General features: G+C 41.0%; 1 protein-coding gene across 3 annotated transcripts in view; it reads right to left on the bottom strand.

Annotated features, from left to right (window-relative positions):
- Window positions 1–12574, bottom strand: part of rttn (rotatin) — a 63131-nt gene that overhangs the window by 34550 nt on the left and 16007 nt on the right. For all 3 annotated transcript variants that reach the window (XM_047150081.2, XM_017453540.3, XM_047150082.2), the window contains 11 exons: window positions 12393–12519; window positions 10811–10936; window positions 10421–10537; window positions 9934–10073; window positions 7587–7758; window positions 6860–6959; window positions 5627–5715; window positions 3781–3898; window positions 2034–2130; window positions 1069–1134; window positions 184–375 (listed from right to left, as the gene is read on the bottom strand). In XM_047150081.2, the coding sequence (XP_047006037.1) occupies window positions 184–375; window positions 1069–1134; window positions 2034–2130; window positions 3781–3898; window positions 5627–5715; window positions 6860–6959; window positions 7587–7758; window positions 9934–10073; window positions 10421–10537; window positions 10811–10936; window positions 12393–12519 (1344 nt within the window). The remainder of the gene's footprint in view (window positions 1–183; window positions 376–1068; window positions 1135–2033; window positions 2131–3780; window positions 3899–5626; window positions 5716–6859; window positions 6960–7586; window positions 7759–9933; window positions 10074–10420; window positions 10538–10810; window positions 10937–12392; window positions 12520–12574) is intronic.

Genomic DNA, 12574 nt, shown 5'->3' with positions numbered 1-12574 from the left:
CAAAAGCACACTGTGTATAACGAGCCAAGAACGCTGCTGCGTCTGATCCCCCGACACACACACACACACACACACTATCATGTGTAGTGTCGTGTCGCTGCTACACCTACAAAGTGACCTATATGATAAACTGACCTCCTGTAACCTTCTAGCCACCGATACCCATAATGAGCAGTGTCTTACTCAGGTGTCCGAGCAGTGGTGTCTCTCCTGCATCTGAGCAGCGTATCGGTGCCGCAATGCCAGGCTCGGTTCCAGCTGAAGCTCAGCGCCTCTTTGGCAGCTCTCAGCTCCATCAGATCGGTATAAAGCGGCAGGACGATGCGGTTGGGACTCACCGCGTGGTGAGACGCGGCGCGGAACGGCAGGTTATACCTGCACGGAACAAAAAAACGACACGTCACGGCCATGCTAAAACGGAAAATTCTTCACTACGTAAATGCGGATACTGGACGGGACCTTATACCTGTCCCGAAAAGGAGATCGCCGCGGCACGAACGGCACGATCGCAGAAACGATCCCGAAACCTAGTATCGGATTCGGTGTATCGAAAACTCCATTTGCAAATCGGATATTCGGAGACGGATGGAAGGAGGAAATCCATCGAGTTGCGGCTCCGTCGAAGCGCGTCGGAGAGTCCATCGCAGGAGAAGCGGCCTTTTGTTTTACATCTCCAAAAATCCGGATCTTAACACAACTTAATCTTCACTTTCATATAAATGGCATCATTTAAAGTTATTACTACTACTATTTATTATTATACTTTGCAAATCGTATAATAGTTCTCATGCTGGAAAGATTATTACTGTATATACAATAAAGGTCCAGCGCAATCAGTGGACGGCGTCCCAAACAGTCATTTGAGCTGCGCTTTATAAACAACATCTTTGCAGAAGCTTGAACGACACTCGGTTTAAATTAGATCTGGCTTCACTTAAATGCCAATTTGTATAAAAGTCACTGCCAAGTGAAGAAATTCTTCTGCGATGCTCGTTGTGTTCATGACATTTCATGCGAAGCAAATTTGCTCATCGTTTTACCGAGACGTCAGAAATACAACGCACTTACCTTCTGATAATGCAGACCGGCAGAGAGAACGGTGTCAAGGCCGTATCTGTGTCAGCTTTTCCAGTGCTGAGGACAAATACACGACAAAGACATAACGCACATTAACCCTTCACACATTAAACTCAGGTCTAATAATATATATATTTTTTTAATGCACAAAATGACAGGCACTCGTACGATAAGGCGTTGGATTATTAATACAAATTTTCAAAACATATAAAAAAAAAAAATTTCAACATTTTTAGAAGTAACGTAAGCAATATAAGAAAACCGTGAACCAAATGTGTTTGGTATGCATCATAAAACCAGCTTTAAAAATAAGAAAAATCACCGCAGATCTACGGGGTAGATTTAATCCCTGGGAGTACGCACCGCGCGAACACTGGCTTAATACTACGCACTCAGTAGTCGCCTATCGAGGGCTCGAATATGGACGTCTAAACATAACTAAGCTGGGGAGGACACTTTTAGATGGGAGAAAAAAAAAAATATGAAAGTCACCGCCAAATTACTTCTAAGGCTCACTATAGTGGAGTTTGCTGACTTATGCGCTTTCTTTGTGTGCGTCTGTGAAACTGTAGAAACCGACAACGGCAGAAGGAAATAAAATAATACAACGTGTAAAGGTTTTTCTGTGGATAAAAATGAACGGTTAAGTAAGGAAAATAAATAAATAAATAAATGAATAAATAAACTTTCAGCCGTGCTGTTAAAAGGAAAATATAACTTGCTTGCTTACTTTCCCATAAAACCATGTCCTTGAATTGTTTTATTCCTTTTACACCATAACAATTTGCCAACGATAACCGGTTATATTCGGTAAATAATGAAAACGTATACCGGCTATCGATTTATAGTTGCGGTTAATGTCGTGGAGTCGTTCTCTTCAGAACATTCAGAGTCGATGGAAAGACAAACATTCATACATTCATTCTTTTGGGAAATCTCCTGACATTTGTACGTACCGCACGTCCACAGCGGCGATCTCATCGAAAAGCAGGAAACACATCAGCACTGCGGCTTCGGTCACGTCTCTCTGATCGGCCTTCATCAGCAGTGAGGCTGAGAAAAAGGCAATTAAACAAGCCGTGATGGAGTAAAGCTACATTCTCGGAAATTATAGGGGGGGGGGGGGGGGGGGGGTGTAATTATGGTATACGTGATGATTTCCAGATCATTCAGGGTTCATTTGAGATTTTATTTATTTGTTTGTCGGTTTGTTTGCGTTTCCCCTCGATTTTCTCTCTAATTCAGTCTTGGCCAATTCCTATCCACCAATTCTCATCTCCACCATCATAAGTCAGCTAGCAATAGGGGTGAAGGCTATCCCGTCCTTCCTCCGTGACACACGAAGTCAGCCAATTGCATCTTCTCGAACTGCTGCTCATGCTGCATTGCAGGGCGGCATAACACACTCGGAGGAAAGCGCTGTCCGCCTCCAGCGGCTTGCCCGAGCTCACAGACACCCTGCGATTGGCTACTCAATGACAGTAGAGAGAGTTTATGCCACCCCTACCACCCTGAGAGCACAGCCAACTCTGCTCGCTTGGACTCCTGGCCACAGATGGCGCTGGTCTCATGTGGTTGATTTTTAATGAAGAATGTATACACACTGTGTAACGTGTTTTCATTAAAGGTGCAAAGATTGTTTTTTTATTATTATTATTATTATTATTATTATTATTATTATAGCATTTGTATTATTTATTACTATTACAAATAACCTAGAAAGTATGCGGAACAGGATAAAAAATGGTTTACGACATGGCTTCACCACAAGTGTATTATGTGTTTGGAAAACTGTGCGTGTCTGTGTTTGGATGGGCCTCCTGTCAGTCATTTTATAGATGCCCCACAATGCACCCTGTCTCCGCCCCATCTCTAGTCTGTTTTTATTTAAAAAAAAAAAAAAAAAAAATGTCTGAAACCAATAAATCTCCAGCACAGCCAGATTATTCTCCCGTGAGCAAAAAAACCCCAGAAAAATAAATGTTTAAAAAAAAAAAAAAAAGCCACAGTGCCTTCAAAATACTTTCGAAATTTCAAAGATGGAGGAGGACGTAGGGGATGAAGCCAAAAAATACGAACAATGCTTACTCCAGAGCCTAAAATCCCATTAGCGCTCATTACAAAGAAAAACAGGAGCGTGGATGCACTGGACCATTTTCATAAATCAGCATGAGCCGAAATGTCTCGCGTTCATAACGTTATAACTTGGCTTTCAACACTTCAAGCCTTTAAGTAACAGTAAAAAAAAACAAAAAAACCATTTACAGTGTATATAAAAACACTGAAGAGAAATAAAAACAGAACTCGTACCATGTCTGCTTTCTAATTTGAAGTTAGTCCGAATCCAAAATATCATTTACTTGTAATTTTTCTTACATTTAAACTGAAAATCTAATTTAATTTCAGTTTAAGAAAATACATGTTGTAAAACATATTAACTGTATTAACCCTGGATGAATAAATAAATGTTTTCAAAATGGCGGAGGTGGATCTTGTTCCTGTAAATTTATATTCATATATATCTTTTTCGTTTGAAAGTGTTTAATCCGAAGAAAGAAAGAAAGAACGAAAAAAAATCATAGATACTTTCTGCATTTGGATCTTTCGAGTATTTGAAAAAAATGAAGCGCTAGCAGTGGACTGTGCTGCTGAGTATGATTTCCTCTGAGCTGCTGGAGAAGTGAAGCACAGTGCGGTTCGTACCTCGGAGCAGTGCGAGGAGGAAAGCTGGTTGCCGAGCCAGTGTGCGACGTAGAGACGGATCTGCGTATACCAACTTCCTCAGCATCGTGACGCTCGGCTCGGACAGACACCCGGCAGGCTACAGGAAGACCGGATGAAGAAAACAGGAAGTTTATACAGTGTTTATACGACTTGAGCTTATTACTGACTCTTGTTTAAAACCTTTTGTGTACTGCTCTGAGGTGCTCGGCCTGGACAAGCGACGCCGGCGACGCTGTTCGTATCGTGTCCTTTAACCGTTTACATTAACAAAGCGTGAAGATCAAAAAGGTTTTCACGAGAAACGTCTCGGTCGAGCGTCCAGACGTCTGACCGGTAGTGTAGTGCTGTGTAGAAAATTAATCAGCACCTCCTGAGCAAACTGCTTTGAGAATTCAACGCTGCATTACGATATATTCATCGTTATTATAATAAACAGCGGCATGTTAAAGATTTACAAGACAGTCTATGTGAACTTTTCATTTCCATGCTTATTTATAGTTCTGTAAGGTAGAGCGGGGGGAAGGGGAAGAAAAAAAAAAAAAAAAAAAAAGTGCAGCAAAAGTGAGGAGAACGTGCGAAACTGTAACGGTCCAGAAAAGCGTTAAGTAGCTGCAGAAGCTTATCAGAGTGTTCTCGACGGGAAACTACCAGACATTATGAAACATTATTCCCTGTAATTAGCCTCATTAGCAGGGCAAAACACTCTGCATCAACGCTGGCAGATTTTGGCCTGGGGAGGCCTTCCTCAGACAACACAAGCTAATTAACACTGACGAACTCCTGCCTGACGTTATTATCTCAAAGCTGGGCTGTGGTCTCTTTTAAATGTCTTTCCGAATAGTCTACGCCTGAGGTCATAAGTTTACAGACGCCTTGCAAAGTGTAAATTGTTATTATTTTGTTTAAAGATCTTGTTTTGTTTTTTTTCCCCATTTAGTACTGCCCTTCAGAAGCTACGTAAGATATTTGTATGTTTCCCAGAAGACAAAATAACAACAATTTACCCCAATCAACCTGTTCAAAAGTTTACACCCCCCCCCCCCCCCCCCCCCCCCCCCCCCGGCTCTTAATGTATCGTGTTGTCTTTTTCGAGCATCAGTGAATGTTTGGACGGAATCAACCGTATGTAAACTTTTGAACTGGTTCGTTTGTTATTATCGGAGATGCACCGATGTACCGCGCGGTAATCGGTATCGGCCGATAAAGGCTAATTTTCCCCGATAGTTTAAAAACGTCCGACGATCGGGGCCGGTTATATCCCCGTCAATCAAAAGAGGGCGGGAAAACACATCGATTTCATACCGTGTGTAAAGATGACGTCTCTCGTGTGGAATGACGACGAAACTGCGGTTGGTAAGCTCTGTAATCTCGGCAGTGCTAAAAATTTCGCACCGGACGCTGTGTTCATGTTCATTAGAGTAACGTGTGTTCTGCTGATGAGAACAGTTACTGTGAAACGACTTGTTGGAATGGAGAGAATAACGTTTCCGTTTGCATTTCTTTCAGAACTGTGGAATTTATTATTATTCATTTAAAAGAAGGCATAAAAGGCGGCACTATCGGTTATCGGTATCGGCCGATATCGCTCTGAATAATCGGTTATCGGTATCGGCTGAGAAATCTAGTATGGGTGCATCTCTAGTTATTATGGTGTCTTACTAATTAAAACGATCAAGAGGGATTATATAAATCACATTATCACATCGTATAAGACAGTTCCTTTGTTTTCTAGAAAAAAAAGGGAACCGTTCGTATTTGTCTAGATGTTTCCGAATCGATCCTTTTTGCGTGTCGTGATTGTGAGAGAAAAACGTTCTAATTGTACCCCTCCACGGCTGGTCACGCTCTCTGTGATCAAAGACACGAGTTTGTCCGTCAGTCCCTGCGTCTTCAGTACCGCGTGCATTGCAGTATCTGGGGGGGGAAAAAGAGATCAAAGAAGCAAAGAAAAACAACAACCATTTAAACTCCGGGTGATCCGTCCACGTCATCCGATTGACCGAAAACTGTTTGACCTTCCAAAGTAAAGATACACCGTTCTGACACTGGAGACTCCTTCCATAATGGTTAAACTAACATCTCCTTGTTTAAGAAATTTAAGAAAAGTTATACTGCTATTAATTAATATGAATTAATACTAATACTATTAATACTATTTATTAAAGGCTACACTGATAACTACACAAAACCGAGAACTCTAAGCTATCGGAGCTGCCACGGGCTGGCTTACGGAAGCCCTGAGCGGCCGCGCATTATTATTTTTTTCTTTCTTTCGTGTTCTCGACTCGATTTTCTTTTTGTTGTAATTTTGCTCGACATAACAAGATGCTTAGCGCAATCCAGCAGCACCATGGAGGAACAAATTCATTTTTACTTTGATCAGGGACTCGCTCAAGCCGACATAGCTTTATGTCCGTCAGTGATGGGCACATTAGCGTCCGACGCTTGAGAATGGGACACCCGTCTGTCTTAATGCAGAGATAACGGCCATCTCTACAGCGGGCAATCATTACATTTACGACGGTGATGACACCGGTCGCATTCACCGGTCCCGATCCCAAAGCGTGAGATTTTCTCGTGATCAAATTACGGCACGAGAAAACGGCTTTTGTTATGCAGAGATCATGAGAAAACAAGAAAGAGAGGGGGAAGAAAAGAAAAAAAAAAAAAAACCGAATAACGCATGGCCGCTTAAGGCTTCCGTACATGCTGGAAACCGACTGCAATTTTTTTTTTTGTTATCGTGGCTTGAATTCAATATCAGACACTCTTGTAAGCTGTTCACGTGAATGCTTGAAAAAAAAATCCATGATGTTCAATTAAAAAAAAAAAAAAAAAAAAAAAAAAGCACAAGAAATTTTTTTCTATTAGGTGTTTGATATGTATAATCGTACTATGACAAAAGGTATATCTTACACTATAACCGACTATAGCCCTTCCACTTCACACCACCAAGAAATAACCCACTATTCATGCTTTCGCAGCACACACTACACCACGTGAAGTGTTTGAGAGCAGAAGTGTGTGTGTGTGACTAAGAGGAAGACACGTTTCTCACCCTGTAAAACAACCGCCAGCTGTTCGGCTGCGGATTTGCGCAGGACCGTATCCACCGTCTCCGAGGTGAAGATACTGTACAGTTTATTCACGCAGTCCACCTGCGCAGAGAGTCGAAACGCACACAGCTATTACACGGCACCTTTTTGAATCGTTCGTCCTTTCGTTGGGTTTAACTACAGCTATGTTCTGCCAAATTATTTTTAAAAAAAAACAAAAAAAACACGTATCTATCTGCTCTTCGTAAGATTTGCTTCAGGTTCATTAGAGAGCTGAAAACATAAAGCTGTAGCTTTGAGCATGATTGCTGAAAAAAAAAATTTTTTTTTAATAAATAAATAAAAATAAATATAGCTGCAAGCCGTGATTAACAGGGCCTAGCTGCAAAGGTGCAGCAAGTGCAATGTGGAGCCTGAAGAACCCGAAGAGGAGAAATAGAACGTACACGAATGAATAAAAGGTTCAGACGCACAGCTGAGAAGACGACTGAAACAGGAAATTAACAGAACTTAAAGCTTTATAAACTATTCACCAGCTCTATGAACAAGAAATGAATACCGAGTAACTGATGTTTCAGACACGATATGGCCAAATATTTTGTTTATTTTCGCTCGGTCAGTAAAAAGAGTTCCCAAAGGAGCCACGTTGGATTGGAACTAACTCCTATATAAAGCGTTTTTAAATATTGAACACGAATAGTGTGTGGAACGATGAAATCCTGATTTCACCTTAAGGTAAGACCTGTTGGAGTCGTCTAGTCTGACGTCCACGCGTTTGTCAGTAACGTAGAGAGAAGGCAGTGATGACAGAGTCGAGCTGTCCGCGACAAGCCGGGATGTTCCGCTGTCTTCTGAATCGGCCAGATGAGGCGACAGGTGTCGAGCTGCCGTGCTTCTCACCCTTTAAAAACACACACGGAGCATGAAAAAGCGGTTCACACAGCGCAGATACCCTATGCAAAGTGTTAAAGAGTACACACGAGTTGGTAGCGAGGATTTACGATTAGACTTGAGCAGACTGCGCTCTCTCACCACGGCTATTAAATTAGACACAAAAAACACAGCGTTTGTATGAATGTTGTCTTTTTAACAGTGTTAAACATCGTCATCCCTTTTTTTTTTTTAAACAGGAAACGGCAACCATGTGCTGCTCATATCGAGTGATATCCGTTTCGATGACGTACGGCGTAAAAAGGCTCAGACGACGATCGGTTGTTTAGCACCTGTGTCGTCGGAGCTAAGCTACTATGGAGTGTCGGTGGTGCTGCCTTAAATGTTCGTGAACTTTTTAACTGGAATTATTCAGCTATAAAAAGGTAGATCAATCCCACAATGCAACACTGGGAAAAAAAATAAAATAAAAAATCATAACACGGTGCACTGTAAAGCAATAATAATCAAGGAAATTCGTAAGCCTAGCACTCAAGGGGTAAACCTACCAACCCCAAATCGATCAATGATTGCCATGGTTGGATAATGGCGTATATCACACAATATCACATGCCTAGTTACCGGTCGGAGGATTTGGATCAATGCGTCGAGTTAAAAAGTGAAATAAATCGCCGCGGCAATCCTAAATCAATTATTATGAATTATCACTGACGATAAATGGATTATTAGGTGGCCAAACACCAAAAGGCAGCCCATAGAACCGTCTGGTAAAAAGTTGTGAAATTTGGCACACTGATTCGGGAGGGTCTAAGGAACATTCTGACCAAATTTGGGCCAAGTGCTGTAAATGCACTAGCACCACCATCAGGTCAAATTTGTTTCTAATTTGGAAGCCAGACCTGGGTGCTATGCCCCCACTAATTCTGCTTGCAGCTTTCATTTTTGATTATAAATTTTTTTTTTTAAAAAGGCACACAACTGGTATGTAAACAATAATTCATATTTTAAAACTGATCTGAAAAACAGGTTAGGAAGGTGATTTACCCATAACACAAAAACATCAGTCGTGAACGATTCTGAACAAAAGTTCATATATCGGACTGGAGGCTACTAGGGGTGTAACGGTACACTCTGGTCATGAATCGATTCACGATACTGGATTCACGATATCGACTGGATTCTCAGAATATTTTTGAACAAAATCTGGATGAAGAAAAACTCTGACGGACTCATGTTGCAATTTCTGAATCATAACCAATGCAGAACCAATTCTGTATAAAACTTCATCGAAAACTGCAATGAACAGAGGCTGAATACTGTAAACAAAAATGTACAACAGGTTCACCATAACTTAAATATAAATTAATACGTTTGTAAATTCTCCCTTCTGGTCGAATACAAAGTCACCTAGGAACTTTGAAAATGATCGACTGAAACATAACGAGCTCCAAATAGAGCTCCAAAGTCGGATAAAATGGCAGGGCCTTTGGTGTTCTTTGAAAGCTCGTGCAGAACTCTTTAACGGTTACAATGTGGTCATGTGACCATATAACGTATAACGCGTTGTACAATTGATTGTTGTAATCCGGAGCTACCAGGGTATCGGGCACTTCACGAATGCAGATCTCGGAGGCTCTCCACGAAAGACTGCATTCGTGTGACCGGCGTACTCTCTATAAATTTTAGCTCTACTGGTTTCGCAGATTGGGACCTCTGGTTTTCAAACAGTGCAACTGCAATAGATGCATAATTAACAGAATGCTCGTGTCACGATGTATCGTCAACAAATCATATACTCGTGAATCATTACAGCCCTACAGGCTACTAAATCGAATCACAGCAGATCCAGTGGTGTCGCCAAATATCTAATCATTCCCTTAAGAATCGACATTATATTATATCGCGTGGAAGCCTGAGCTTTACATACCTCCCAGTTACCATATAATCTATAAAAATGAAATACGTTGTACTTTCAATTGAAATTTTTTTTTTTTTTTCTTAATTAGTCAAATATATCGTTGGAGAACAAAAAGGCTCATCGGAAAGCAGAAAGTGACTGGAAACCCACAGAAGCACATCTAACAAATATAAGAACATGCATTCAGCAGACCCACAACCGCCACTTATCTGCTTTTCCCCCCGAGCTGCTGTACAGAATCCCAAATTGGTGGTTAGGAGAACTCACGCATGTTGTTTGGTGAAGAGCAGTCTGATTACAGCGCGGAGTCGAGTAGCTGAGGAATGGGCCGTGTCTCCAATCTCATCCGAGAGCCCACTTATCAGCAGGACGCTGCTTTCCAGGGCATCCTCCGTGCCTACGTGACTCTAACACACCCGGAAAATCATTAAGATGAATAAATATGCTTTGTGGAGATGAGAGAGCACTTCAGCTGCGCTTTATTGACGGGGAGATCCAATTACTGAGCGTCCTCGACAAAATTAATGAGACGTGGCAGGACTATGAATATTCATTAGCCGTGAACGGGCTAATTTTTTCCCCTTTTAGCAGGAGCGTATGAAGGAAACTTTGTTTATGGCAGAACGCTGCAAATTAAAGTTTAGCCTTTATCATAGTGTTAATACATTAAAACTAATTCTGGATTCCCTACATCATCTTGGTGTGAATTCAGTATTACTTGTGTGTGTGTGTGTGTGTGTGTGTGTGTGTGTACCTGCAGCACGGGAATGACCGGGTAAAGTGCTTCATTAAATTTACTCCAACTCAAAGCAGTCATCATCAATCGTCCCTTCAGTAGGTACAGAAGAAGATCCTTGGCAGCCGAATTCACCTTTGGGATCACACATAAACCAAGCTGATGGCTCTATGATGTCAAGCTTACAAATCGTTTAATCCAAACAAGGCCCCGCGTAACCTAACACACGCGCTGATATGTCGTTTCCCAATGTCAAACATTACATTGAGTGCAACCTTAGCTGCCATTACAGACAGACCACAGCTTTATTACAGGTTTACGATCCTTACAAAGCAACGCGTCGACATACGGAAATGTTCATTTTGACATTACAGACTCTCGCTGGTCGCCGAGGAAGAGGAAGCTCACCTCTTTCGCCGGATCGTGAAGGCCGAAGGCACTGATTTCATAAAGGACGCGAGGATGGAAGAGGAAATGCACGCCGCTGCAGATGGATGAAGCTGGTCTGGACACGTTATGAACACCCAAACACTCCTACAACGAGATAACCGAGTCGTTATATTAATCTGAGCGTTCATGGGTCATTAGTCAGAGAGTGTTGGCTAATTTTTTACAACATCGTCATCGCTGTCAGTAGTTCCGGCGGTAATTCAAACGACGGGTTTACATTAACGCCTTCATTCCGATATGTTATGGCTTCTTGTATGGTGGCTGCTTCACATGATCCAAGTCTAATCAATCAAAGGATTCAAAATGATTATAAAAGATTAAATTGCTAAATTGTTAATAAAGACTAAGTACTACCGATTATATTTAAGAGAGAAAGAAAAGGTGCTTTGTAACTAGTGTTAATTTCGTTAAGATAAACTACGATGGAGAATGTTAATCGTTCACACGTCTCCCTCTCTCCCTCTCTCTAATAACTATATTATAATTCATTCAAATAAATGTGATCTTACGTCACTACTTTATCTCTGCGTATGATTTAGGGGGGGGGGGTTCTAGATTTAAACGACCCGTGTGTAAAACGACTGACTAAAATTTGCCGTTATTTTTATCCTTTCGGTCAAATTCTGCACTGCAAATATCAATGACAGCTTTGACTTGTCAATGCTGGCAAGTGACTGTGGTAGAAGCGGGATAGTCCATGGCTAGGTGGGTGGTTCTCTGCCTCCATGTCATGCATTAAAATATATACGCACAAACACACGCCCGTACACAATGTATTTGTGTGTGTATCTATATGTATGTATGTACACACACATATACACATATACATACATATATGTATGTGTATATATATATATATATATATATATATATATATATATATATATATATATATATATATATATATATATATATGTATGTGTGTATATATATATATATATATATATATATATATATATATATATATATATATATATATACACACACACACACACACACACACACACACGCAGAGTGTCCCAAAAGTATCCATCCATACTATGTTTGCCAGCGCCATGTCAGTTGTGCCTTCGCCGGTGGATGTTCGTGGACGCTAATTTCACGGTTGATATTATTGCAAAGGTTATGTTAGCTTAATATGAGATATTCACTGCATGTCCACACCTCCGACGCCAACCGCATTTCCACAGAGCCTGTGAAACGGTCTTCATTTATATACCAACTCCTGCCGACACCTACATTTATTTTTAACATTTCTCGATACATCTTTATTCGAGTTTTAGTTTCAGACCTGGATGGCATGGCTATTTGCAAAATCCATATTTCCTCTACTTTAACTCTTCAATTTAAATCAAATCACTTTTTTAAAAGCACTGGCGTGATAACACGTCCGAATTATTAGTACTCGTTAAATCGGAGCCACGGTGTTTTAAATTATGCTTATTGTTATTCTTCACGTTCTACTATTTTAGCCTGGCAAATTCCCTTGGCGTGTGTCAATATGAAGCATTCATATCAGACTTTTTTTTTTTTTTACAACCTTGACAACATCCAGAGTGCATGCATATGTCTCAGCCTTCACTGGCAGCAGGGGATGTGATAAAAGCTTCAGAAGAATCTTCTGGCTCTCCATCTGAAGCAGTGGGCTTGCCTGAGCAGACTTCCACCTACAAACACCGAATACACACATACACGATACATCCTGTCGTAGTACTTATTATT

The sequence above is a fragment of the Ictalurus punctatus genome, chromosome 23 (genome assembly GCF_001660625.3).
Source record: "Ictalurus punctatus breed USDA103 chromosome 23, Coco_2.0, whole genome shotgun sequence".
NCBI lineage: Eukaryota > Metazoa > Chordata > Actinopteri > Siluriformes > Ictaluridae > Ictalurus > Ictalurus punctatus.
Note: the sequence above shows the minus strand (reverse complement) of the source record. Positions and strands in the feature narration are given on the sequence as shown.